Source organism: Fusarium fujikuroi, chromosome FFUJ_chr08 (assembly GCF_900079805.1).
Source record: "Fusarium fujikuroi IMI 58289 draft genome, chromosome FFUJ_chr08".
In the NCBI taxonomy this organism is placed as follows: domain Eukaryota; kingdom Fungi; phylum Ascomycota; class Sordariomycetes; order Hypocreales; family Nectriaceae; genus Fusarium; species Fusarium fujikuroi.
The window spans coordinates 659,743-686,126 of record NC_036629.1 but is presented as its reverse complement, the minus strand read 5'-3'; the positions used below and the strand labels follow the sequence as shown (position 1 = coordinate 686,126).

At 49.7% G+C, this 26,384-nt stretch overlaps 11 protein-coding genes; 4 read left to right on the top strand and 7 right to left on the bottom strand.

Moving 5' to 3' along the window:
* Positions 1-145: 145 nt before the first annotated feature.
* On the top strand, positions 146-2,218 carry FFUJ_13811 (probable lysophospholipase; the record flags this gene model as incomplete). XM_023581587.1 has 2 exons in its annotated part: positions 146-272; positions 348-2,218. The coding sequence occupies 2 exons, from the start codon at positions 146-148 to the stop codon at positions 2,216-2,218; spliced, it is 1,998 nt and encodes a 665-aa protein (XP_023434263.1).
* Positions 2,219-2,768: 550 nt separating this feature from the next.
* FFUJ_13812 (related to oxidoreductase) lies at positions 2,769-3,904 on the bottom strand (the record flags this gene model as incomplete). XM_023581586.1 has 2 exons in its annotated part: positions 2,769-3,816; positions 3,864-3,904. The coding sequence occupies 2 exons, from the start codon at positions 3,902-3,904 to the stop codon at positions 2,769-2,771; spliced, it is 1,089 nt and encodes a 362-aa protein (XP_023434262.1).
* Positions 3,905-4,637: 733 nt separating this feature from the next.
* On the top strand, positions 4,638-5,448 carry FFUJ_13813 (related to glutathione S-transferase; the record flags this gene model as incomplete). XM_023581585.1 has 2 exons in its annotated part: positions 4,638-5,296; positions 5,346-5,448. The coding sequence occupies 2 exons, from the start codon at positions 4,638-4,640 to the stop codon at positions 5,446-5,448; spliced, it is 762 nt and encodes a 253-aa protein (XP_023434261.1).
* Positions 5,449-8,206: 2,758 nt separating this feature from the next.
* FFUJ_13814 (uncharacterized protein) lies at positions 8,207-8,851 on the top strand (the record flags this gene model as incomplete). XM_023581583.1 has 2 exons in its annotated part: positions 8,207-8,426; positions 8,484-8,851. The coding sequence occupies 2 exons, from the start codon at positions 8,207-8,209 to the stop codon at positions 8,849-8,851; spliced, it is 588 nt and encodes a 195-aa protein (XP_023434260.1).
* Positions 8,852-9,568: 717 nt separating this feature from the next.
* FFUJ_13815 (uncharacterized protein) lies at positions 9,569-10,562 on the bottom strand (the record flags this gene model as incomplete). XM_023581582.1 has 2 exons in its annotated part: positions 9,569-9,636; positions 9,683-10,562. The coding sequence occupies 2 exons, from the start codon at positions 10,560-10,562 to the stop codon at positions 9,569-9,571; spliced, it is 948 nt and encodes a 315-aa protein (XP_023434259.1).
* A 491-nt stretch (positions 10,563-11,053) lies between these two features.
* FFUJ_13816 (related to aminopeptidase Y) lies at positions 11,054-14,302 on the bottom strand (the record flags this gene model as incomplete). XM_023581581.1 has 4 exons in its annotated part: positions 11,054-12,626; positions 12,677-13,594; positions 13,643-13,933; positions 13,980-14,302. 4 exons carry the CDS (start codon positions 14,300-14,302, stop codon positions 11,054-11,056), a joined length of 3,105 nt encoding a protein of 1,034 aa, XP_023434258.1.
* A 1,083-nt stretch (positions 14,303-15,385) lies between these two features.
* Positions 15,386-17,383, bottom strand: FFUJ_13817 (related to branch point bridging protein (MSL5); the record flags this gene model as incomplete). XM_023581580.1 has 5 exons in its annotated part: positions 15,386-15,940; positions 15,990-16,304; positions 16,352-16,575; positions 16,768-16,985; positions 17,034-17,383. The coding sequence occupies 5 exons, from the start codon at positions 17,381-17,383 to the stop codon at positions 15,386-15,388; spliced, it is 1,662 nt and encodes a 553-aa protein (XP_023434257.1).
* Positions 17,384-17,895: 512 nt separating this feature from the next.
* FFUJ_13818 (related to permease of the major facilitator superfamily) lies at positions 17,896-19,554 on the bottom strand (the record flags this gene model as incomplete). XM_023581579.1 has 2 exons in its annotated part: positions 17,896-19,188; positions 19,237-19,554. 2 exons carry the CDS (start codon positions 19,552-19,554, stop codon positions 17,896-17,898), a joined length of 1,611 nt encoding a protein of 536 aa, XP_023434256.1.
* Positions 19,555-19,938: 384 nt separating this feature from the next.
* On the bottom strand, positions 19,939-21,925 carry FFUJ_13819 (related to DHA14-like major facilitator efflux transporter (MFS transporter); the record flags this gene model as incomplete). XM_023581578.1 has 4 exons in its annotated part: positions 19,939-20,148; positions 20,200-21,134; positions 21,181-21,206; positions 21,252-21,925. The coding sequence occupies 4 exons, from the start codon at positions 21,923-21,925 to the stop codon at positions 19,939-19,941; spliced, it is 1,845 nt and encodes a 614-aa protein (XP_023434255.1).
* A 613-nt stretch (positions 21,926-22,538) lies between these two features.
* FFUJ_13820 (related to tol protein) lies at positions 22,539-24,705 on the top strand (the record flags this gene model as incomplete). XM_023581577.1 has 2 exons in its annotated part: positions 22,539-22,965; positions 23,012-24,705. 2 exons carry the CDS (start codon positions 22,539-22,541, stop codon positions 24,703-24,705), a joined length of 2,121 nt encoding a protein of 706 aa, XP_023434254.1.
* A 16-nt stretch (positions 24,706-24,721) lies between these two features.
* On the bottom strand, positions 24,722-26,200 carry FFUJ_13821 (uncharacterized protein; the record flags this gene model as incomplete). The annotated part of the gene is made up of 1 exon (XM_023581576.1): positions 24,722-26,200. The coding sequence occupies one exon, from the start codon at positions 26,198-26,200 to the stop codon at positions 24,722-24,724; it is 1,479 nt and encodes a 492-aa protein (XP_023435190.1).
* Positions 26,201-26,384: the final 184 nt, after the last annotated feature.

The window sequence follows — 26,384 nt, the reverse complement described above, 5'->3', positions numbered from 1 at the left end:
TCTTGGACCACCCTTTCTTCGGTCCGATCACCAATTCATCGATACAACAAACAGCAACAACTCGAATTGTTCGCTTCCATTCCTTCCGAGGCTGTGAATAGCTTCCGCCTTCTTATCGCTCATTTATCCGCCCGAGGCCGTTGCCATGGCCATTTCTTCGGGCCTCGCCCTTTTGCTGGCTGCCAGTGCCGCATTGAATCCCGTCACTGCTGCGCCTTCGAGTAAGTCGACACTCTTCGCGACCGCGCATATCGTCGAGCGCATGGAAGCTGGTGTGGCGCGGTCGCATAGATTTTCCTACCTAGATCTTGGGGTCGCGGATCGGAGCTAACGTGATCCAATCGCAGTTGACGACGCTTTTGTCGCCATCTCCAATTCAGATTTCTCTCCCCGATCAGTATCAAAACGAGGCACGCCTCAAGCCCCCGATGGCTACGTACCCTCCAAAGTCGATTGCCCCAGTACACGACCGACGATCCGAAATGGCTCTTCAATCTCGAGCATGGAGCGCGACTGGATCCCGAAGCGTCGCAACGAAACCATAGCCCCTATGCGAACCCTTTTGAAGCGTCTAGCGATTCCCGGTTTCGACAGCGAGGAGTACCTCAAAGATGCTGAGACAGATCCTACTGCCCTTCCAAATATTGGTATTGCTATCTCTGGAGGTGGCTACCGCGCTATGCTTTGCGGTGCTGGCGCGCTGGCAGCTTGGGATATTCGTTCTGATGGAAGCGACAAGGATGGAAATCTTGGTGGACTTCTACAAAGTGCGACATATCTTTCTGGTCTCTCCGGCGGTGGATGGCTTGTGGGCAGTTTGATGATGAACAACTTTACTTCTGTCCAGGAGAGCGTGAACTATCCCGGAATTTGGCAGTTGGAGAATTCGATCCTTGAGGGCCCTGAGAGTTACTCTCTTCTCCAGTACTACAATACTATTTTCGACGCTGTCTCCGATAAGAAGGATGCTGGTTATGAACGATCTCTGACGGATTACTGGGGCCGCATGCTGTCGTACCAGCTGATTAACGCTACGGATGGTGGCCCTGCATATACATGGTCTTCCCTTGCCGACGATCCTGACTTCTCTGAGGGCAAGGCCCCTATGCCAATCATCGTTGCGGATGGTCGTGCGCCAAACGAGACTATTATCAGTCTTAACGCGACCAACTTCGAGTTCACCCCCTGGGAGCTTGGATCTTACGACCCCGTTCTCCAAGGCTTCGTTCCTCTCAAGTACGTCGGTTCCGAGTTCGACAACGGCAAGCTACCCAAGGACAAGTCCTGCATTGCTGGTTTTGACAACGCTGGCTTTGTCATGGGAACTTCTAGCAGTCTTTTCAACCAGATCGTTCTGTATCTCAATGAAGACGACAACAACTACGTTCCTGACGGTGTTCCGGATATCGCCGTCGAGGCCGTAACCTCTGTTCTCAAAGCTATTGGCTCTGACAACAACGACATTGCTGACTGGACTCCTAACCCCTTCAAGGGCTGGAACGATGAACATAACCTGAGCGCCGATTCCGAGCGACTCACCCTCGTCGATGGCGGTGAAGACCTTCAGAACATCCCTTACTATCCTCACATCCGAAAAGACCGTGAGGTCGATGTCGTCTTCTCCTTCGACTCTTCCGCCGACACTGACTACGGCTGGCCCAATGGTGCATCTCCCATCGCCACCTACGAGCGCTCTCTGACCAACATCTCAGAGGGCTCATCATTCCCCTCTGTCCCTGGTAAGAACACATTCCTCAACCTGGGCCTCAACACCCGCCCAACCTTCTTCGGCTGCAACGCAACCAACATGACCGACCCCTCACCCCTCATCGTCTACATCCCCAACTACCCCTACGTCTACTCCTCCAATATCTCCACCTTCCAAATGAGCATCAACACCTCCGAGCTCTCCGCCATCATCGAGAACGGCTACGCTGTAGCCACCATGCTCAACGGCACGCGCGACAAGGACTGGCCCATCTGCGTTGGCTGCGCAATGCTCTCTCGTAGCTTCGACCGCACAAACACCACTGTTCCTGATAAGTGTCAGGAATGCTTCACGAATTACTGCTGGAACGGAACTCTTGATGAACGAGAGCCGAGCGAGTATAACCCTACTTTCATCGGCGAGCAGATCGAGGTGGAAAGCTCAGCGTCAAAGGCCAGCAGTGCTTTTATCGCCATTGGAGCTATTGCAGGATTTATGCTCGCCATTTAAAAAATGAATGAAAAGTAGAGGAAAAGATTGCATATATACATTTGATTATGGGGGTAACGCATTGGAGTTTTGTTCTATCTGAAGCGCCGTGATCTTGAGGACATGGATTCATGAGGAAGTTTATATAGGGGTTGGATAGATGATGAGTTGGAGACTCGTCTTATTATTTACTCGAAATTCTCCATGTTAGCATGATCTTGTGAAGTTTATTGTGACATTGAGCATTCGGTATGCGGCCTACCAGGCTTGCAATTTGTAGGCACAATAATACGAGGGCCTTCTTGAATAGACTGCACTCGTGTGAAGCTCATTAAGGATCATCAGCAACGGTGCTCCATATAGACTACGCACGAGCTGCATACTTGTTGTCTGCTCCCGCGGGCAATGTTAACTAGGCGATAACTACTATTCCACCATTGATCAGGCTTCAGGCTTTTTCGTGCAGGTAGATTCTCAGACCACTTCTTACGGCATGGCATATGCGCAAAGGCACAGGTTCTTGCAATCCATAACTTTTCCTTCATTAAATCATTACATATCCCCAACTGCTCTAAGCAAAAGTGACATCCTTGCCAGTCTTGGCACTCTCAAAAACACCTTCAATAATTTGCAAAACATCCCTCGCCTCAGATGCCTTCACAGGAACATCCTCCTCCTTTCCACTCTCAACAGCCTTACCAAGCTGAGCATAGAAAGCCTTGTAGGTAGGCGTCTCGATGGATGAAATAGTCTGTTCCTTGGCCTTCTCGTTGTCATCAACGACAACCAACTTATACCGAGCAGGGTCCTCCTTTCCAAAGTCCGCATCAGTAGCCTTCGCACCAGCCTTGAGCGCATCTTCTTGTGTGTCGAGACCGAGCTTGCGGAAACTTCCCTTTGTGCCGCGGACCCAGAAGCGAGGCTGCTCGAGTTCGGCGCTGAGGACGCTGATGCGGATGTTGACGAGGAGACCGTCGGGGTAGGTCAACTCTGCTGACACACCGTCTGGGTTCTCAAAGTCGAACTTGCCTTCTCGTTGAGAGAGAAGACGGCCATGGACGGACTGAGGCTTGCCGAAAAGAACGTAGGCTTGATCAATGAGATGGGTTCCCAGGTCGTATAGAGCGCTTCCACCTTGAGAAAGGGGGAGGTCCAACTTCCAGTTCTTGGAGGGCACAAGACGATAACGATCAAAGTGGTTATCGAACTGAACGATACGTCCAAGGGTGCCCTCAGAGATAATCTTCTTGAGGGTAACAAAGTCAGCATCCCACCGTCTGTTCTGATAAACAATAAGGAGCTTTCCGTTCTTCTTGGCAATCTCAATAAGCTTATCGGCCTCAGCAGAGGTAGGAACAAAAGGCTTCTCAGTCAAGACATGCTTCCCAGCCTCGAGAGCAGCTTTGGTGAGCTCAAAGTGGTTGTTGGGGGGAGTGCTGATGACGACAAGATCGACTGCAGAGTCGGCGAAGAGATCCTTGTAGTCTGTGTAGTGCTTGATATCAGGGTAGTCAGCAGGTGCTGAGTTGCCCTCTTTGGGAGAGCGCTGAACGATTGCGTGGAGTTTGAACTGGGGAGTTTGAGTGAGGAAGGGGATGTGGAAGATTTTGGCAGACATGCTATTGCTGTCAGCTGATGGTATCACGAAGAGGTTGATGGAACTTACCCATAACCCACGACACCAACGTTGAATGTTTTCCCGCTCATATTGACTAACTGATTGTATTTAACTTGATGCTTATTTCTGAAGAATATTTCTCACAGCGAATGGTCTTGACTTTTATAAGTTACGAGGTAAGTTCTCACCATTTCTCCAAGAGCCTCCACAAGATGGAATTCCGTCATGGGTGCGGAGTCGTTCCCCACGGATGCTTCGCCATTCTTGGAGACTCCGGGCGAGCTGAGCGCCACGATTGGTAGGATACAGTGGATTTGGCCGAGAAAGTCGGAGATGTAGTGAAGGTCCAAGCGAGGAAGTGCTGTTTTCTTAGTCAGTGGCTCAACCTTTTATATCGATTAGCAGCTATTCACAAGACGAGAACATTTGTAATCTGAAATGGCGTTGTATGAGTCTCCTTTTGTTGAAGAGATTTCGTGATGTTGCGGAATGTCCGTTTTGGGTAGTCTTGGAACATGATGAGCTGATGTACACTGGTCGGTCCGAACACGGTCTATCGGCATCTTATCATGATAAGAACTGATACTGATATGTATGTAAAGCGGTTGGAATAGACGCCGAAGATTACGGGCCCGTTCCTCATGGTATGGCTCCGTGCCGGACTCGACATTTCTGCATCTCGCGTGCCGATGTGGAGCCCCGGACAACGCCTCAAAGTCCGGCCAACAACCGAACCGCGAAGTCCAAAACACCAAATTATAAAAAGTCACGATATATCAGATAGAATAGAATAGCAGCTCCTCAAGCAATTCATCAATAATAATGGCATTCAACAAAGCCTCACAATTCACCATCTTTCGTGGCCCTGGAAAGCCAACCGCTTTTCCATGGTCCCCCTTCGTCATCAAACTCGAAGCTCGTCTTCGCTTCGCCGGCGTGTCCTACAGGGTAGCCGAAGGATCGCCGAAAACTGCACCACGAGGAAAGATCCCGTACATTGAAGCTGAAGGCGAGACTTTGAGCGATTCGACGTTCATTATCAAACGCTTTATCGACGAGAGTCTAATTCCTGATCTTAATGCAAGCTTGACGCCTGTTCAGAAAGCACAGGATCTTGCATTCAGAGCTCTTTTGGAGGAAAAGGTTTACTTTTACGGTACTCGCGAGAAATGGTGCGATAATTATTATACCATGCGCTCCAGCATTTTTGCTTCTATGCCATGGCTTCTACAAGTTGTTATAGGATATTTGGCAGCTCGTGCAAATGCAAGGACTGCGTATGGGCAAGGAACAGGCCGTTTGGCAGATGAAGAAGTTAACGAGTTGAGAGAGGAAGTGTGGGAGAGCATTGAGGCTTTACTGGCGGAGGCGAGGATGCGGAAGAAGGGTGATGGACCGTTTTGGGCTCTTGGTGGTGATAAGCCTACAGAGGTTGATGCGACGATCTTTGGGTTCATTGCTTCATCGTTGATTTGCGAAGCGTGAGTTGCTCTGTTGTTGAGATTGGGGTTATACTAATAGCATTTTCAGAGCTCCGACTTCAGCGGCTATAATGAGGAAGCATTCGAGTTTGATGGAGTACGCCGGGAGGATTCATGAGAGGTATTTTCCTGATTATGAACGATGGGATTGAGAGTTGAAGAGCGGGAGGTATGGGACCTGGATCCTTTGGTGTGTAGAATAAGCAAATTTGGCAGTTCATTGCAGATAGATCTCAACTACCTAGATTCATCCCCCAAGAATCAGGGTGCATGCCAACAACTCCCATCATGAGTTCCTGCATGAAATCTCCAAAAACTTGTAAATCATCTCTAGCACCGTCAGCCAAGTTGCTCCAATCCTACCTTGCGTCACAGCATGTTTCATCCCCATATTCTGGAATACCAAAATTCGACGTCAGATTATCTTTTCCATGAAACTGAACCTCAATGAAGCTTGGAAAAGTTCAACAAATGACGTTTGTCCAAGTTTCTGAGCCCTTTTCCTACCCGCCAAGATGCAGGGGTTCGAGGGTGATTGGTGGTAAATACCCTCTAGCGAATCAAGCAAGACGGGAACTCCCCGTGCATGTTGGCGATGATTCCCTTACTCTCAGGAACAAGTCAACTTCAGCGTGATATACAATAGTAGGCAGCTTCATATGCTTCAATTGATCTTCAGCCTCGGTATATGTACAACAATCCTTTGAAACTCTAAGTTATGGCTCAGCCTTCTCCTTACATTTATTAACGGAGATTCGCCGTGTCTCGAAAAGTTCACCAAGCAAGGCAGATCTACCAACCAACACGACCTGTAGAGTATGTGGGCATGCAAACCCGAGCTGAGATGGTTGCATACGGCTATTTTAATCGCTGCAAAATCAGAACCTCGTCTGCCCCTGGAAACTACGCCGCACAACGGCTCACTGAGGGTGTGGTGTCGGTCGTCACCGTCGTCTCACGGTGCAGGAGGTGGGCATATAGGTGACGATGCATAAGGGCATTATGAAGATTCAGATCTCTTGTGCTACCTGCATTTGTTTATGTGGATTTATTCAGCTCAGCTCACATAAGTTTAATCAGATCTTGAATCTCATGATTTTTAATAGGAAATGCTACCGCGACGGTTCGTCTTTCATGCATGTTCGCCAAGTCGGCAGCGGCGGATATTGTCCACAATTATAGCGATCAGACCATTTCGATTCCCTTCCCGCCTAAGAAAGATCCCGCTAAACGACATCTTCTCCAGATTCTCTGCTCAGCTCCTCCAGTACTGTACCCATCACTCCCTACCTACCAACTAACCAACCAACCAACATAATTTAGGGTAATTACTACTGTGTGCTGTAGAGCCTGCTAGAAGACTCGGACACTTCCGTTGCCTCGCATGTGAGCCTCGGCGTGGCGGTCGAAAAGAGCGGTTAATTCGAGCGCATTTGTCCAGTGTAGGAAGGCAGTTGGTCAAGATCCCTGCAAGCCTGACAGGGTCCCCTTTTATTCCCGGCTACAGGGGGTGCTAGTGGGTGTAGAATGTGAGATGCGGGGGAGTTTTGGGACACCGTGCACTGGAGAGGTCGAGTTCTGATGAGTAAGAGAGAGGAAGAGAAATCAGGCATTGACTTTGAGAGAGCTGCCAAAAGGCAGAGGAGCTAACTAGCGGTCCATTTGTTGTCTAGGAATAGATCGTAGCATGTTAAAGTCTTGTAGACTTAAAGATAGTAGAAATAGTGGTCAATTGGCCTGCCATCAACTCAACTCTAGTCACAACTGTCAACCCATTAGCATCTTTTGTTCCTGCATCATTGGCGTCAATGGTTGGTTGCCTCATCATCAAACCTGTTTTCCTTTGCCTCTCTTTTCCCTCTTTTTATTTAGTTCTTCCTCTTCGGCTTTGCCGCTCAAGTCGGGCCTAGTTCCAAGCTCCCCCATCAATCGGCCCTCGGAATCAGTACCCTTGCAGTCCAGCATGTGACTTGGCCAAGTCCAAGTTCAAAGTCCCCGTTGAAGGATTCTCCTAATGGCGTCAACTCGCTGCAACTGTTACAGTACATATTTTCTCTTCTCCAATGTCAGGCATTGAAGCTTTGTTTTACCCCGGAGATCGTAATAATAAATCTCAATGAGAGAAAAAAAAGGGGAGCATTGTCCAATATCCGGGGGTGGATCGAAATCTCCAGCTTTTTGCTCTCTTCTGATGGACTAGACAGTTCTTTTTCGAGGTCAATCTCCGAAAAGTTCATTCTCAGAGCCTGGGAGGAGTCTAGAGAGAACTTCACATGTCCTAGCGCTAGACCCGTCTCCGCATCTCGCCCCAGACTTTGGCAACCACCCCTCGTCGATCTACTCGGCCGTGTGTATCGAATCCGGAAGCCCGCCCCGCTCTCACAGCGGCATAACAAAAGCTCTTACACGCCCTGAGTTGGTCAGTTACCACAGCAAGAATAGAAACCCCCTCCCTGGTAAGAGTTCCCTGTCCTTCTTTCGACCTCCCATTCGCCCACTTCAGCTTCCGGCTCGTCGCATCGTATCCCGACCCCCCTTCCCCCCGAGTTCACAGTCCACTCACACTAGACTCCAGAAAGGACGAGGATCAGAATCAAGAACAAGAAGTTGACCTGCAAGTCTGCAGGAAAAGAGGCTGGTTTTCCCTGTAGTGGTTAACGGGCAACGGCACCGTCACGCTCTAACCAAGTCGAGCTGACTTGTTGATTGAGATTCCTTTTCCAACCTTCACATACATAAAGCCTCTTCTCATCCATCTCTCAGGCTTCCTTCTTTCTTCTCCTCCTCATCCACTCGCTTCCATTGGACCAATTCAGCATCAGCTTCAGCCTTGCCTCTCTACACTCGTTGTGTCTTCTCGCATATCAACAAGTTTATCAACTTAAAAGACAACCAAGAACAACCTTCAAGATGAAGTACTCTTTCGCTATTGCTGCCCTCGCCACCGCCGTCTCGGCTCAGTCCCTCAGCGACGTCCCCAAGTGCGCTATTCCCTGCCTTGACGACGCTATCACCAGCAAGACCAAGTGTGAGACCACCGATCTCGCCTGCGTCTGCAAGAGCTTCGACGATGTCCGAAGCGCCGCTACTGGTTGTGTGATCACCAAGTGTGGTTCCGACGTTGCCATCAGTAAGTTCCTACTCACAAATACATGACACAAGACATTCGTATACTGACTCACCACAGACGAGGTTCTCCCTGCTACCGAGAAGCTCTGCTCCGGCGGCAGCGGCTCCGGCTCCGGCTCCGCCGAGGAGTCATCCAAGGCCGACACCACCAAGGTCGAGACCTCCACCAAGGTTGTCGTCACCACCAGCGCCGTCGAGACCACTGCTGTCGAGACCACCGCCGTCGAGACCACCTCTGTCCCTCCTGTCGTTGAGAGCAAGACCACCGCTGTTCCCCCCGTCATCGAGACTCCCACCACCAAGTCCGAGGCTGCCGGCGGTGCCACCAGCACTCCCGCTCCCTCAGGTGTCGGCGAGAACAGCGCTGCTGGCCTCAAGGGTCTCGGCGCCATGGCCATGGCTGCCCTCATGGCCCTTGCTCTGTAAATGGAGTCAATTATGAGCGCCAATTCCTCATTGTGAGAAACTACTCAGTTTACACGTGAGGTGACAGGCATTGTTACGAGCTGAAAGGAAAGTAACGAGGAGGAATGGAATATGTGTACATGGGAATTGGATTCGGATTTGTGATTGGAATCACGGGTTAATAATTAATGGTCTTGAACCACCAGAATATAGCAAATATACCAGTGACACTTGTCTCACTTTTCTGCCCTCAAGTGATCGTGAACCGAAAGCGATGAATCAATAAACTGAGACAGTCAGAATCATACCACCAAAATCGTGATCAAAATCCTCATCATCCGAGTAAACACTCACCTAGAAGTAGACCTAGCAAAACATGACTAGTCATCTCCAAGTGAAAAAAGTGGTCGACGTCTGTCGCCGTTTCTGGCACAACCGGCGCCCGAAAACCTTACGCGGCCTCATGCGGGGAGTGCTGCAAGCGATGTCACGCCGTAAATAGACAAGGCCAACCATTTCATTATGTGGCTGATTATATAGTTTCGATCGAGATCCAATGGAAATCATTTCTATTATGCATAAGATCGTGGCAAACTTGTCTAGTCTTTTGGGAGTCAGCTTCGTGATGTTCAGTTATGGGCCAATGCTCACTGTACACGTCTATTGTTGTTTGTCAAATGGCCCTTGAACAAAGGGACTGGGCCTCGTATTCTTGACCCAGGTTTGTTTCACCTCGTTTCACTTCTTGGCTGCTTCGATCTCTTCGACCCAACCGCAGACTCTCCTTGCAACTTCTAAGCTCGCATCTAAACTTGTTAGCAACCGCCACAAACTTTTCGATGGTCAACTTACCCTCTCTCGTGCAAAACGCGTGAGGGATATCCCCTTCATCCTGCACAATCCTCGCTTTATCTCCTCTCTTCTCCACGATGCCGTCTCTCTCGTCATCATGAATCCAGTGATCTTTCTTGGCATAGAACAAAAAGAACTTTGGGACTCCATTATCCTCTCCTGCCGTGTCCCATAGATCGTCGTTCCACTTCTCCTCAGTTATCATCTCCAGTTCCGTCAATCCCAGATGAACCGCCTGCAACACGCCATCTCTGCTCTTCAACCATCGCGCAGTGATGTCTGCGCTCGCAGGTGTAAAGGCCAGAAGGCGCTGAACGATCCATGTAACGCTTGCAACACTTAGAAGGCCGAGAAGAAGACGTGCAAGTAGGCAAGCTGCGGTGTCGAGGAAGGGAATGAATCGACGCAACAACTCGAACTGCACACCATTGGATGATCGAGCGAGGTGCGTAAGCGTCGGACATATCAGAAATCCATGTCGAAGCTTCAAGTGCGGCGCTCGCTCCGGATTCTTCATATGACGATGGAAGATCTCAACAGTGATGAATGACCCAACAGAATGGCCCATGAGAATCACAAAGTCGTACCCTTTTCCTTTGGCCGCAACGATTTCGTACATACCCTCAATCTGTCCCTCCAAATCCCAGGGTTTGTTTTTTGAGCTGAATGGTTCATGATCATCGTCGCTGAAGCCGAGCAAGTTTGTGCCGTAAATATCGTAAGCAGTGTCTGTCTCGATCTTGTCTAAAAGGCCGCGTACATGACTGAGGAAGTCGGTGTAGTAGTCGATGAGGCCTGGGTTACCACAGATGTAGTGGATGAGGGCTTTCTGTTGAACGTTTCCAGAGCGTTCTGAGGGCAGCCATGTTTGAGATGCCATTCCACGTTGCTGAGTTTTGTGAATGCTGAAGTGAAGTTGTGATATTCAAGATAAGGGATGACGAAATCCATTGGCGGAGTTTTCGACCAACCCGAGCTACCCGGTAGCTAGATAACGAAACTGAATAACGTGAAAACCTCCACAGCGCTGGATTGACTGGTGTCTAATTCCTTGTACATTTATGTCTTGAGATGACTTCTAGTCAAAAAGTCTGGTGTCAAATAATGTTTGCCGTGGCATTGCCGTACCAAAGCTCACTCACACACCCTTGAGGCCATTTAGCATATTCGACAGTCATATTCGTTATGGCACTCAGGTTACTCAATCATTAAACAACAGGCCAAGCCAAACCAAACCAATGCATCAAATCAGTCCCAAACTCCAACCCATGGCTAGCACCACGCCTTGAAACCTTACTCAGGAGCCACTCTAGAAATGCTTCAGCCAAATCTTGCAGGTTCCGGTCATGCTCGTGTACTATCTATCCTCCCTCAGACTTTATGAGTCTTACGAACTTCTACAAGTCCAACATTCTTCTTGGTGACTGCCGCCCAAGTCGGCATATACTTGAGAAGCTCATCAAGAGCAGGGATTGTTCCAGGCGTGTTGGCATCACTGTAAGCACAGCTGACAGTGACTTCAAGACGATCAACTGCTTGTTCCGCTGACCGCACCCTTAATTCATGGCCCCCCTGGGACTCGACTTCCTTTTGAGTCGTGTCGTCCAGAACAGAAAGGGTATTCGCCTCGTTCAGATACAAGTTCAATGTCCAGGGCCGATCTCGATCGCGGCGCCAGAGCTGGACGCTGCTGAAACCCTCTGAAGGGAACTTTCCAAAACGAGGGTCTCTTGGGCTTGCACCATCCACGGCGAATCCATAGATGGGTCGTGATGTGCGAACATAGCAAAGCCTTGAGTCAATGGCATCAATTCGAAGTCGTGCTTTGCTACCATCGCTGCCATATATCGTCTCGACTGAGATCAAATCATCAGGAGTTTTATTCCTGTACAGTCTGGGTGTCAACGACGAGGCGTCGTACTGGCAATCCGAAAGATCACGTCCAACAGCTGGCTGACACTTGATCTCTTGGCCCAGAGTGCTCGGCAGGGTGCTGATGACAGATCGTGCATATTCCTCGAGTCCTACAATAGACACCGTGTTGGTACCGTTATCCAAGTCGATCACTTGCTGGAAGTAAAACTTGAAACGGTTACTATCGGAAAACGGGAATGCGATTAGGTTGTAGATGAAGGTGCCAGCGAAAACACACAAGAGGAACAGCGGAATATGATGAGTAACACGGTGGACGAAAGGCGTGAGTGGGAGCAACAAGAAAATGCTCAAAATGCCCAATGACAAGACAGGAACAAGGAGGCTACCTCCGTCAGTACCTGTCATCTGAGTAGCAGACATAACAACCAGGCCAATGTTTCCAAACAGAATCACCGGTACGGGAGCCAGAAAGAGGAACTGGAGAATCCAGGTCCACGTAGGAAGGCGTCCAGACCAACTCTGCTCATGCTCGAAAGGCTGGTATCGTCGCATACTAGGCGGAGAGGGTGAGTTTTCAGCAACCGAACGGCGGTAGGTGTTGGCAAACGAAGTCGGGGCGTTGGACCCGTATCCCGATTCACCGGCTCTAAGCGGCGTAGTCTCGGTAGCATCCTCAGATCTGTCCTCGTCATCCTCCGCTTCAGCATGAGCAGGCTCACTCTCTGTCTGCTGTCTCGATTCTTGCTCAGTGTCACGGCTAGAAACATCACGCGCCTGATGTGCGTCGTGAAGCTGCATTGCAAAGTCGTGCTTCCCCAGCAACGCGAACTGCTCCAAGAGAGAAATGAGCAAGGCGAGGAAAATGGCAGATTGGAAGAAAACGGTTGCATAAAGGGCACCAATATGCATACGGTCCTCTGCCACAGCACACACAACTTGTACACCCCAGCCAAGAGCAAAGAGCCACATCAAAACGAAGCCTCGATGAAGTGCACTGGGGCGAACAAAACTGGCTCCACGCATGATGAGCCAAAACGAGAAGTAAAAGATGGAAAGAGTCATAGACCACCTGGGAGACATTAGTTTCTGATATATCAACAGAGAGAAAAAGCCACTAACACAGCGTACCCGCTGCTGTAAATAATCAGCGGATTGAACTTAGCAATCAGAAGAGTAGATGCAATAGTTAGTGCTCCAGCGAAAGCGAGGGCAAATGGAAAGCGGAAGAACCCCTTCCATCCGCCCAACACAACTGGGTCATCGTTAATGTCGTGATGCATCTTGATGTCTCTAGAAAAGAAGTAGTATTTATCCTTGCGAGCCAAGATGTACGTGAAAGCAATGAGGATCAGCGGCGTGGCGACGAGAAGTGTTAGAGACCATGCAAAGAGTCCTCTAAGCGCGAACACGGCCCACGCAGCACCAAAGATATCGAACCAGACACCCTCAGCTTGCTTGCCATTCTGAGCAAGATCAGAGTTGCCATCGGAACGGTCGCCATTGAAGATGGTGCCGGTCGTCTTCGATAGGTGCTCAGTCGACGCGAGAGCAGCTGAGAACATGTGCCAAATGCTGTTAACAGATGTGTGTCGTGTATCGTCTTGGTTGGTATGGTACCGAGCGCGAGGCTCATAGAAAGCAATGTCAAGTCCTCTTTGTCCATAGGCATCTGCGAAGATCTCGTAATCGGTTGCGCTCTTGATCACACCTCTCTCGAAAGCATTAGCAGCAACAACGGATCCCAGCGGATGAGGGCTCTTGGAGTAAGCCTTGGCAGCCTGCAAGTCAGTGGTACGGAAAAGCAGCGCACGGCCTCCAGCTCCAGCGCCTTCAAGGTTGACGAATGTGTGAATGAATAGCAACAAGGGACTGTAGCCGAAGGCTCTGGCACCGAGAAGCCCATCCTCTTCGGCGTTGTTGAAGAGCAGAACGATGCCGTTCTTGGGTTGACGTCCCTTGAGTGTAAAGTAGCTCAAGAGCTGGAGCATCGACACGCAGGACATACCATCGTCGGTGGCACCATAACCGGTGGAAACGCTGAAACATTGTCAGTCAAAGAAACGCAAAGTTTTGTCAATCACTTACGAATCGAAGTGGCAGTTGACAAGAACACCGCCCTCGCCACGGAACTTCTTGTACTTGGATTCATCACGCCACCATTCGCCCTCAGGGTCGTTTTTGCCGTGGATATAGACATAGTAATTGTTGCCCTCAAAGTACTGTCCCAGCCATGTTCCTTTGGAGATATTAGAGCCCATGCGCCGAGCAGTGTTGTAAGTCCAGGAAACGTTAGAAGTTCTGTCATCGAAGAGCGTTGCTCCACGAGGCTTATCTTGAGCTGATACAGGCGAATCTTGGTTCTCCAGAGAAGACGTTCTACTCATGTTAACGATGTGCGTATGAGAGAGCGACGGAGACTCACCTTGAGTGCCAAACTACACCACCAATCGTTTCGGTGGTATACGACATATCATTGCGATCGAGAATTTCCTTGGTGCGGTTAATGAGTAACTCGCGTACTCGGTCATTTTCGTGACTGTTGTAGGGATGATAGGCGCGAGTAATGGTTTGTAGATCGAGCCATGCCTCGGTCAAATTGAGGCCCTGATACAGCGACCGATCAGCCGGAGCTGAAGGAACAGTTTCGTGAACCCAAATGAGAGGAATAAACAGAGCGAGATATATAACAGTCGTCCAGAACGACACAGGCCCTGGCCGGAAGGCAAGAGGATTCTTAGCCCTCATGATGAGATGATGATTTGGTTTGAATTGGAGCTGAGGTAATCTTAGGTGACGCGCCCACGTCAGTGCGTCGCGGAGTGGAAAAGAATTCTAAGGTAGGTGAAAAGTATATGACGATTAAAGCTGTAGGATCATGGTCAGGTCTCGAATCAACGCGTAGTAGTGCAGAGGCTGAGAATCACGAAGAAAAGAGCCAAGAGGATGGAAGACAAGACAAGACAAGGCAGTTGAGGGAGAGTGAGTACGAGACGGGAGAGGGATCTAGTTAGATCAGATGACCCTCGTCATGAAAATGAAACAAGAAGGCACTGCACAAGACACCTCAAGAACGCGACTTCCTCAGCGCGTCGTAGTCACCTCACTCGAGTGCACCAAAAACCGAAAATATTGTCGAGTACCAAAACGAGATGAAGTTTGTAGAACTTGATGAGCCAAGATGAGGCAACTGTTGCTGATTGCGTAGCTTCCATTCCCTTGTCACATGGCCCAAGCTCCCTGATCTGGGAGGTAAAAAGATACGTACAATGACGCCAGAACCACTGCAATGCGGGGTCTACGCATGTATGAGCTGCATTAAATGAGTTTACGTGCATAAACAGGCCTCGGGGAGCGAGAACACATACGACCTTGATAGGGTATTAAAATGAGCCCAGCAATAGGTATCCTAAACTTGTACCAAGTTACCTTAGTCTTTCTGTCATTTAGGATCAAGGTCCTGAGTTGTCTTTCCTCCCCTAGACAGGGCATTTCACAGTTGGAGACAGTCTTCAGAAAGATCACAGCGATAGGAGACACAGATCATAAATAAAACGACTCAATTATCAAGTACAAATTGCCTACGCGATTAGTTCCTTGCTTTTAGTGAATTATCTCGCAAAACACAAGCTGAACATCAAAGCTCGTTCATATAAAGCAATAAAACGCAGTCTCATATTGCAGTCAGTGGTTAGTTCGCTGCCACGTTAGAAACGATCGCTTATCCTCCGTTGTCGGTGTCCGGTTATACATCGATTCTTAAACTATAGTTGAGGTTTAAAGCTGTGTCAGAAAGCCCCCAAAACCAACCAGCCTCGTTAGTCTGCTCATTTAAGCACCCGGAGGCGGGGGAGGCGGAGGCTGATCACTGGGAGGTGGTGGCGGGGCATCTCCAGAAGGCGGCGGAGGAGGAGGTGCAGCGCCGGCATATTGCTGAATAAAGGCGTTAATGTCTCCCAGGCCTGGGGGAGCACCAGGAGGAGCAGGAGGCGCACTGCCAGGGGCACCAAGACCAGGAGGAGCTCCCATTCCGGGAGCAGCACCGTAGGCACCATAGCCAGGATAACTAGCATACCCACCCTGAGTTCCAGGAGCCTGTTGTGCCCAGGGAGCAGCGGCACCTGAAGCACCTGCGTAAGCCTGTCCGTAGTAGCTGTCACCAGCGTTACCGCCTTGATGATCGTCGTTGCGACTACCGCGATCTCTAGCCCAGGGAGCTGCCGATCCACCTTCGTTAGAATCCTGGTTGCGGCTGCGCCATGGTGCAGGTCCACCAGTAGGGCCTCGCTGCCAAGGCTTCGCGTCTCCGTTGTTCTGAGCGCCAGGGCCGGCCTCGATACGCGCAGGAGCTCCAGAAGACCCTCCACCAAGCTCTTGCATAAGTTGCTAATGTGTGTTAGTATTGTATAAGTAGGGAGAAACAGCGGATTCTTACCTCGTATTCACGGTCAACATCATCTCCGCCACCGATACGACCAGCAGGGCGAGCAGCAGCATCGTTGTTGCGCCAGCTAGCACCACGCTGTCGGTCGGGACAATCGCGAGCCATATGACCAGCGTTGCCACAAACGCGACAGATAATGCTCGCAGTGAAGTTTTGCTTCTCAGGGCAGTCGTACTTGCGATGTCCGATCTTACCACAGTTCTGGCAAGCCTGGTTCTCGTCGTCTCGGAGGGTACCGTTGAGGGCAGCGAGTTCTCGGAGCTGGTTACGCTTGAGTTCGTTCTGGCCTTCAGGAATAGACGCAGCCTGGACTGTGTTAGTATAGATCTTATGGGGCTTGAGGGCAGACTTACAGTCTCAATGACGTTGTGGATGAGCTTCTTGGCCTTGTTGACCTTTTCTTCGGTATCGGCCATGATGAGACAGTGCAAATCTTCTTCCTGGTTGCTTGCGTGCGCGGCATCAGACCGACCCTTACCCTCCTTTACGGAGCCCTTGCCACGAATGGCGATCTTGGCACCTGAGTCTCCCTCCATTTTCTTCAGAGTGTTACCTCGAGGTCCGATAAGTAAACCAACTTTAGTACGAGAGAGCTAGTGTTAGTGTCTGATTCGCAAAGATTAGATGAACGTGTAAGGGTTAGTCCATTCGATGAAGGACCAGGCCTCAAACACCACCGGTTGTGATGGTGAGTCTGATCAAACTCCAAAAGGAAAACAAAAACAGGGGATAATTTTGGTAAGTAGGGTTAAAGGGTTAGCAATCATACTGAAGTTAATTTCCGGATAATCGTTAACAGGAACATAGACCTTCTCCTGAGTCTTAGTAGGTCTACGGTAATCCTGTGGCGGGTGGTAGTTAGGAATGGTCTTCATGGCCTTCTCGATGAGCTTGTGGCGCTCATCTTCAAGCTTCTTTCGGTATCGGTACTCTCGTGTATTGATACGTCGACCGTGGTTATCGTACTGAGGAGCGGGAGAAGGAGATCTGTCATGAGTTAGCATTGCATGGATATATCGACGAAGAAAAACTTACCGATCGCCGTCAGCTGGGACGACATCATCGATGCGAAGCTTCTGGGAGATTTCCTCGATACGCAAATGCAGTGTGTAGGCCTCAAGCTGCTCACTTGTCATGTTGGACAAGATAGCAGTGGGCAAGCCCATGAGGCCAGCCGCTTTGTTCTCGGATGCATCACCCCATCTGTTTCGCTTCTTTCGTCGTCGAGGTCCATCAGCGTCGCCGCGAGGCTCGGGATCGCGTCCACGCTTCAAGTCGCGATCGACTCCAGCGTTGCCATTAAACTCCTCCTCCTCATCTCCAAAGCGACGCTTCCCGAGAGGGATGTTGTTGGAACCGGTGATCCCTTGGCTTCTCCACGACATTTTCGAGCGATACGCGATCAAACTTCTGATGCGCTGAGAAAAAGGTATTGATGGTCCAGAAAAAGAGCTGGACTTTCGTTGTGGATGTCAAAAGTTCAGAGTGGGTGCCTTGGTGCTTTCAAATGATATGGGGCGATTTGACGGCGGGTCGGTGAAACACTCAGCCGGAGACCCACGTGACTTACCTGAATCAGTTGAAGACGAGACTAGGTACCTTAGCAATGTGGGCGAAGGTAATGAAGAGGTCTTATATGACAGTGAACAATTAAAGTTTTTCTGGGAAAGGTATAACAACGGCGTAAGCTTTGCGGTTATCTTGAATAACATATTTATTTTGCTGCTATGAACTGTAAAATAAAGCTTCAATCCTGGTAGGTTGGATGCCTTGATCTTTCTATTGAGATACCCAGACAAGGTTATCGACAGTTCCAGGCCACAGCGTCCTGCAATGACGGCCGGAAAACCACCCATGCGTGAGTTTAATAGCATCGGAGTGAATAAAAGAGGATTGATCAAAGTCTATATCTGAAACCGACAACCTGCCAATCCGTCACATCTGATTCAGGGTCCGAGAAATCTCGATGCCCCTGAACATCCCCTCGTACAACACCCCCTGAGCCAGCACTTCCAACGATACCCTCTTCTCTTGTTCGTCTTGCATTCAAACCTTTGAGATAGGTTCTTAAGCATACAGCACAGACGGTAGCCAAGCTGTAACAGACAGTGATAGCCTTGAATGCGGTCTCATACAATGGGTCCTCAGACTCCAGGAAGAAATGCGGACCTGCCATATTTCCAACACAATATGTGATGAACAGCATGGCCGTTATGGTCATCTTCTTGGTAACGCCTCGATAATTCGATTGTACAAGTGCCATGCTGAGAGGCATTGCTGCAGATCCGCTCGAGAGGAGGAAGTAGGCAAAAAGATGGATGCTGTGAGGCACATTGTCTCGTTTGTAAATGATTGCACTGCCAATAACACATGGCATGATAACAAAGACGATCAAAATGCAGTTCAACGTACGGAATCGGCCAGCCAGGTATCCGCTTCCTGATATGATACCTGCTGATAGAAGTGAGTAAGGTATGTTGATGAGTGTGGATTGCAAATTCGTGAATCCGAAAGACTCGACCACGATATTCGCAAAGCTTTGTGATCCGCCGTTCGGAATCTGCGTGAATAGCTCGATGCCCACGATGAACCAAGACTTGGGGTCAATCAAGCACTCACGGACCTGGTCCCATTTCCAATTCGTATGTTCAGTCGCACCAGTACCAGAAGATTCTACACGCTGTGCCGCGATCCTTCTCTCCTTAGGCGTGAGGAAAGGAGCTTTAGAAATGCTGTCTGGAAGAAGAAAAAACAAAGGTATTGCCCACATAAAAGTCGTGGTGCCCAAGATGATGTACATCCACCTCCAAGGTCGTATCGATGCTCCATCGACGTGACCAACTGCAAATGCAAGGAGACTGGCTACCAAGCCTCCAACAGAGTTCCCAGAAAACCAGATTCCAACACGAGTCGGCATCTCATCGCGCGTATACCAAGTTGAAGTCAGAAACATGAAACCGGGCGTCATCGTAGCCTCTGCGACGCCCAGGAGAAATCGTGTGACCAAAAGGCCGCCGAAGTTATGGCACGCCGCAGTGAGTGCAACGACCAAGCCCCAAAATAGTGTGTTTACTGTGAGATATTTCCCAGTTGGCAGATGTGTAACGAGAACAGTGGTTGGATATGTCCATAGGAGATAACCTAGGTAAAAGACGCTGCCAACCCAGCTGTATTGCTGGCCTTTGAGATGCTGCAACAATGTCAGTGTTGCAGGTCTGAGATCAAATGGTGGACATACAGTATCCTCTCTAAGTCCAAAAACAGCAGCACTGGATAGGATGACCTTGTCCATGAAATTTAACACATAGCTTATGAACAGTAATGGAATGATGGCTCTGTCAATCTTGGCCAATACTTTGTTTGCCTCTTCATCGTCGAGAGTGTTATCTGGAGTCAACAGGGTACTGCCGGACGTAGCAGAATGTCTGTGACTATGTAAGAGCGGAAGGTTTGGATTGTTGTCATCTCTATGCTCTGTGAAGTCGTCTGGTTGACCGTCAAGCGATGATGAAGCATCTCTTCTGTTGGAGGTGTTGGTTGAACATGGCTCATTCATCTCTGCTCTTGCAAGATGGAATGATAACTGAGAAGAGACACGCGCCGGGTTAATCTACTTCCGTAGCTTCATTGGCATTGGATTTTTAAGGTTCAATTGTTTCTGAGAAATGATGACTCTTGTGTGAACAGAAAGTTAAGTCGTGGTCGAAAGATAACAGCCAAGCTGGAAGGTGCGAATAGCTCCTTGATACTGTGTTGAGCACGGACAGGTCTAAGTGGCCCAAAATCGCATCAATGATCGCCGCGATCAGTCAAAGCAAGTATGAACATGTTTCTGAAATTGATGAGAATAGTTTGGTTAAACTTCCAGTTCAAATGATGCCTGCTCATAAATTTCCACAAATCGCAGTGTCATGCTATCCTCTTCCTTGGCTATTTCATATCAGGCTGTCGACACACCTCGGGGTCTAGGAGTGGTGCGTCGCATTTCCTGACTCTCGCTGGTGGCTGTCGAAAAGTCAACCTCGCCTGCCTGGTCTGATTCCCGCGCCTCATTGACAATGCCCAAGTGTGCTTCCTGATGATCTTTGCTGAGATGATGCGCTTTCATAAAGAAACTGAGCAACAAACCAATACCGGAGAATGCAGTATACTGTCGAAAATCAGTATGAAAAAAGAATTAGGAATCGGTCGGTTTCCGTACCATTATCCACATCTTGTCTAGAGCATTGAAGAATGCTGTCCTCACGACAAGCTGCGACTCTGTCGGTAAGGTCTTGATCAGATCAACGCTCGCAGACGCAGACGCACCATTGAACAACCTGGCTAGGTCGGGACCCAGACTATCTTCAAGAGTCTGATATTCGCCTTTCATTCCGTTCTGGAAAAGTATCCCGCCAATGACAACGGATATCCCTGAGGCCAGTGTTCGGATAAAGCCCATCGCCGTGGTCGCGGCCGCAACGTCCTTATGCGGCACAACAGCCTGAACAGACAACAAGGGACCTTCAAAGTTCAAGCCAACCCCAATTCCTGTTAGGATCTGGAAAGAGATCAATTTTGCCCAGTTCATGTCAATGTCCAGGTTGATCATCAGGCCCATTCCCAGTGTCATGATCATCAACCCGACACGAGAGACAAGAAGATACTTGCCACTGAACTGGATGTAGGCCCCAGTAAGAGCAGCAGAAATTGAGATGGGTAAGATGAAAGGGAGAAGTAACACACCCGAGCGCAGTGGGCTCGCTAGGAGAACTGCTTGAAAGTATAACGGGAGGTAATAGGCAACACCGAGAAACACAAACGCATGGAAGAATGTGACGGCGTATGCTGAAGAGGATGAACAGGTCTTGAAGAGATGTACTGGCAGAACAGGAAACTCTGCCAACTTCCACTCATTCCATATGAACAACACGCCGGTGACCACACCAAAGACTATGAGGGACACCACTGTTGCAGAATTCCATGGCTCGTACACGCCGCCAAGATAAAGACCAAGCAGCAACATCAAAGTCCCCCCTATGATAAGAAAGCTGCCGGGCCAGTCGACGGCTTTCAGGCCTGCCCAAACAGGGGTGTTGGGAGAGGGGAGTTTGAGGGTGAAGAATAAGAGAACAAAGACTGCAGCGGTGATTGGTACTATGGATATCAGCTATAGCTCGAAAGATTTGTTGGTGAAACTTACAGTTGATCCAAAAACACCATCTCCAACTGGACACTGTTAGTAAGAATACCGAACAACATACACGGACTTACTTCAATCGATCCGTAAGTGCGCCTCCAAGTACAGGACCAATGCCAGACGCAACGGCCCAGACAATCGATGTCAGTCCATAGTATAGCCCCCGGTCCCGTTGTGAGAACATATCGCTGATACAGATATTCACCAGCGTTTGCATCCCAGCAGCGCCCAATCCTTGAATGGCCCGCCCAGCGATAAAGACCGCCAGGTCATCAACCAGAGCACAAATAAGGCTACCCGCAAAGAATATGACATTGGCGACGAGTAATATGGGTTTTCTACCCCAGATATCGGAAATCTTGCCCCAGGGTGGTGTCGAGGCAGTGTGGGCGAGGACAAAAGATGTGCCTATCCAAGTATAACCCGAATCAGATGCAAAATGGGCGGCGATGGTTGGAAGTGCCGTTGACACAATTGTCAATTCAAGTGCGGCGAGGAAGACACAGGCGCAGAGTGAGGACATGACTGTTGCGATCTGAAGCAGAGTCTTGTTCGAATTGGTCCTCTGGATGCCGTGTTCATCGGAGCTGGAAGCGTCATGGCTGTTACCTAAATTGGAGACCGGCGTTTCTCGAACAGGGAGATTTTGATTGCGAACTTGGTATGCCGCTAAGCCTCTGTCGTTGATGCCGTCAAGTTGTGTAATTGGCATGGCTGGCCCAGGGGCCTGGGAGGTTGTTTGTGACATTGTAGTCATAAAAGTCGCACATTGCAGATTATCTTCGGGTATGAGCCACAGGAGGCGAAGAAAGGGTATTTATATAACAAGAACTCCCTAAAATATGACATTGTTTCCGTCGTGACGTTTCTGCTAAGGCCGTGGCTCGTTTCCTGTCAAAGGACCCTTGCCCATGGTGTTGCTCGTAGTGGATCCTCTCTGAATGCGATCGCATTCGAGGCTCCACCAGGATGGACGGGATAATATCTGGGGTAAGCGTACTCCCACCTCAAGGGTCCTTGGTGCTTCGCTTCACATCTTTATCCTCACAAGCTGCGTCGCCAGGCTTTAGCATCTTACAGGCTCGTTCTCATTAACCTTTTCTTTTTCCCCTTCCCGACACGATGAACCTTGGCTACAACATCAGCCTCCCATGTTCAGTGATGCCGCCACACCTTTATCCCATGTCAACAGGATGCGCTAGGCGATGCGACCCCCAAGAGAACTGACTGGCTGGGTACATCACGTGTGAGGCTTCATGCGTGATAACACCAAGTCCTACATCTCAGGTTCCTGCCATAGGCTATCTCCCGGTATCAGATACTGTCGCCTCATTCACAAGAACCAAGCCAGCTCGTCCAGTATGTCAGACAACAAATCTGATGTCAGAACTTTACAACCTCATACTCTCTGCTCCCGCTGTACATCTTTCTGGGAGAGTACAACATGCCTCAGATTCCGACCTGAGGTCCTTCTCAGCGGCGGAGAAGGCGTCCCATCGATGCCACAGCATCTTCTCTTCTCTCCCAGCCGCACCGATATTCTATCTGCTGCTTCGCGAGGCTGCCACTTCTGCTCCATTATCGTTGGAGCCGTTGTAGGATGCACCGGAGATCATGGTGATCGACAGTTTTCTGGTGACCAGAATGGCCCTATCTACATCTCAATAGCAATGTTGGACACAGATGCTGGTACCTTTCTCCTTACGTTGTTTTCCTGCGAAGAGTCAAGGATCTTTAGCCATGATCAAATACTCAGCGATTATACTTTGCAAATACGCCCAGTCACAGGTATTACTTATTGCGCCCTTGAAATCTCAGGGCTAATCTATGGTAGAGAGCCTTGGGGGCATAAAACCTGGCAATCAACACCTTTTATCGACGCTACAGTCTACGACCTATTCCGATGCAACTGCCAACTTCATCCGATCTTGGATTACTGAATGCCAGAGTACTCATATCCTGTGCGGCGACGATCTTTTGAGCCTGATTCTTGGTTCCACAGAAACAAAGGCACGACCCCAGCGTTTGCTAGATCTTTTGGCTTTCCAGAATGTCGAGAAAATACGGATTATCGAGGACAATAATGACCACACCAAAGAATACTGTGCCCTGAGTTACAGCTGGGGATTCAGTAAGCCCTATGTCATGACATCCTCTAATCTGGCGGCGTTTCAAAAAGAAATTCACGTCAAAGATTTGCCGAAATTACTACAAGACTCTATTCAAGTGGTTAGGGGTCTCGGGTTTAGGTATCTATGGATCGATGCCCTTTGCATCATGCAAGATGGGAGTCAATCCTCTGTAGCGTCGGACGACTGGGTTGACCAGGCAGGCAAGATGAACGACATCTTCGGGAACGCAGCTGTCACCATCGCGGCAGCCGAATGCTTTGATGGCAACTCAAGCATGATCGTGCCACGAAATCCGTTGAGCCAGCTATCTTGTCGCCTGGACGCGAGCACGAATCTCTACTATGAAGTCGTTCCGCCATGCACTCCACACTGTTTGTTGCACCCTTTCGATAAAGCGCGCTTTCACCTCGATACCAGAGCGTGGGTTTTTCAGGAGCGAATATTGTCGTCTCGGACTGTGCACTTGACTCGTAACTTCGTTCATCTCGAGTGTAGGACTGAGCTCCGTTGCGGAGCTATGGGAGGATCTGACGCATGCTATCACAGCGGCGCTATTGCCAAAGCAGATTATCAAGTTCTGTTTTCCATGTTTGGACCCTACGGGCTTGATGATTCTGCCCACGACGCATTTCTCTCCTTCTGGCATGAGCTCGTCAGGAAGTACTCGACAACGAATCTGAGCCGCAAGTCAGACTTATTGGTTGCTCTGGCTGGTCTTGCAAAGCAAGTTCAGATCAAATCACAACTCACCTGGTCATTTGGGCTGTGGCAGGAGCATCTACTCCGGGATTTGCTATGGTATGTCAGGGGAGGAAGAGGCACACCTTGTCATGAGAGGTCGCCGACTTGGTCTTGGGCCAGCATTGATGTACAAGGACCGCAGATCATTTATGAGCCTGCCACACAAGTTTCCCTTCTCGCGGACATCATCGGTCTGCCTGATGCAACAGACTTTGTAGGCCGTGGTCTACTGGTAGATGCAACGAAACATTACGTCAAGGTTTCAGGATTATTACGGCCTGGTGCTCCGGATTCGTTAAAATATGGTCAGAATTCTGCTTCTAGAATGCACAAAGATATTTGTGTCCATAGGAATTGCCAAGGGATACGACATATCCACCGCCAATGCCCATTTCATCCAGACTACGACCTCCCAAACAACATCGAGTTGTACAGCTTCCTCATAGCTTGCGCTTCCGGAGCCCAACAAAGGATGGGCTCTTCTCAAAGTTTAGATACGCATGTGGGGATCGTTCTGACGCCTGCCCCAGAACATGAACGTCGATACAGACGCGTTGGCTATTTCCACATTGACATTCAGGAGACAGATGATGATGATCAAGTAATACCGTGGATTCTGGAGAGCTCCAATTTTGTTGAAATAGAGGTAATCTAGCAGAACCTGACAAATCTCACCCGAGGCAGTGTAAAATATTCCTGATATACCCCTGTTGTTCTGTCACTCGACTTACACGCCTACTTGTTGGCTCGAACCATATCAGTGCTTCATTCAATGACTCATCAACATATCGAGATGCTTCCTGCAAGTGTCGTAAACAAGTCTCTCGATCATGGCGCGTGATCTCAAAGCGCATCTGCTCTATTCTGCCTAGGCCCTCTAGAGCAGCGTAGCGCAGCTTGGCCCTTGGGAAACCACTGAGCTGTTCAGCCCGTTCCAAAGCCATCCTGTAGTACGACTGTGCGCCGTCTAGATCACCACCATCTAGGTGATCATCTGCGACATTGGTGACAGTCCAGACAACGTTTCGTGCGGATGGTCCATAGAACGATTCTTGGTTCCGCAAAAGCTGAGCTCGGCGGTATCCACCTTCAATACGGTCTCGACCGTGGTAAAGGCAGTCACAGAGTCGCTCCTCGATATACAGGCAATGCCAGGTGTGGGGGGACTTATCGGAGAATACTGCCAATGCAGCCCGAAGACTCGAGATAGCCGTGCACTGCAGTAGCGCAGGTGGCAATAAGGAGAGGGACACCAAGAATTGGATAAGAGGGGAGGGTGTCCGCAAAGACGAAGCCATCGCCGCCGAATACCGGAGCAGGCATGTCAATACTTCTTGTGCATTGCACGCCGAGAGCTCACACACGATGGCTAACAGTTGAGCAAGACTCATTGGATGGCAGTCAGAAAGAAGAGGCTGAACAAGGTCAAAAGCTTGATGGAAGTGTGGAAATGCCCCTGGACCTCCACGTATCATCTGTGCTAGACCTTCTTGCATGCGGTTCCCGAAACGCCCGTGTATCGTGAACTGATGAACCTCTGGCTCTGAGTGGATGTCATGGCTGAGGTAAACTCCGCAGTAGTCAGTTAGACTGGCAGCTGCCTTTTGCTCGAGAGTGAATATGGGCGTGGGGATATCCCCAGGAGACATGGACATGGCCACGCTGCTGGCTGAAGATAGCGCAGCGATTGTTGAATTACCCTCGCTCGTACCCTCCACAGGACTATCTCCCTCCTGAAGAAGCCTGACAGGTGGCTCTTCCTGGGACACTGCAGCTGAGCGACACCAATGAATTGGGTTCTGTATGCCCTTCCGTCTGAAGTATCGCAGTATCTCATGCAACGGAACATGGCGTCCTCGGATCACAAACCAGGGTTCCGGGACTGGCCACGACGCAGGGTCTGGATCGAGTAAGCGAAGAGCCGCAACCATGCCGTGGAACTGGTTATTTCTTTGCAGGTTCCATTGGCTGATTCTAGCCCTGATCATGCGCGTGTTGACCCTGTATCCTAGCGATTTCAAATGATCCCTGACCTCTGCCATAGAAAGCCTGCGATTGTGGTAGAGCTCTTTGACGAGGGGCCGCAGGCGCGACCAGTCCTCGCTTGATGGTATCGTAAGAACCGATTGGGGACTTAAGAGGGGATCCATTAGGGCGACTGATTTGGGAATGAAGGTATGCATGCAGAGTCTGTGGGGGACCGAGATTTGGATATATATGCATGGGCGTTTTGTAGTTCGTATATTGGCGTCCCGTTGAATGGGATAGATCACACCATGGCTGTCAAACGTCCAGCCCTTCCCATACCATTCCGTGTCTTGAGAAGTGAGGGGC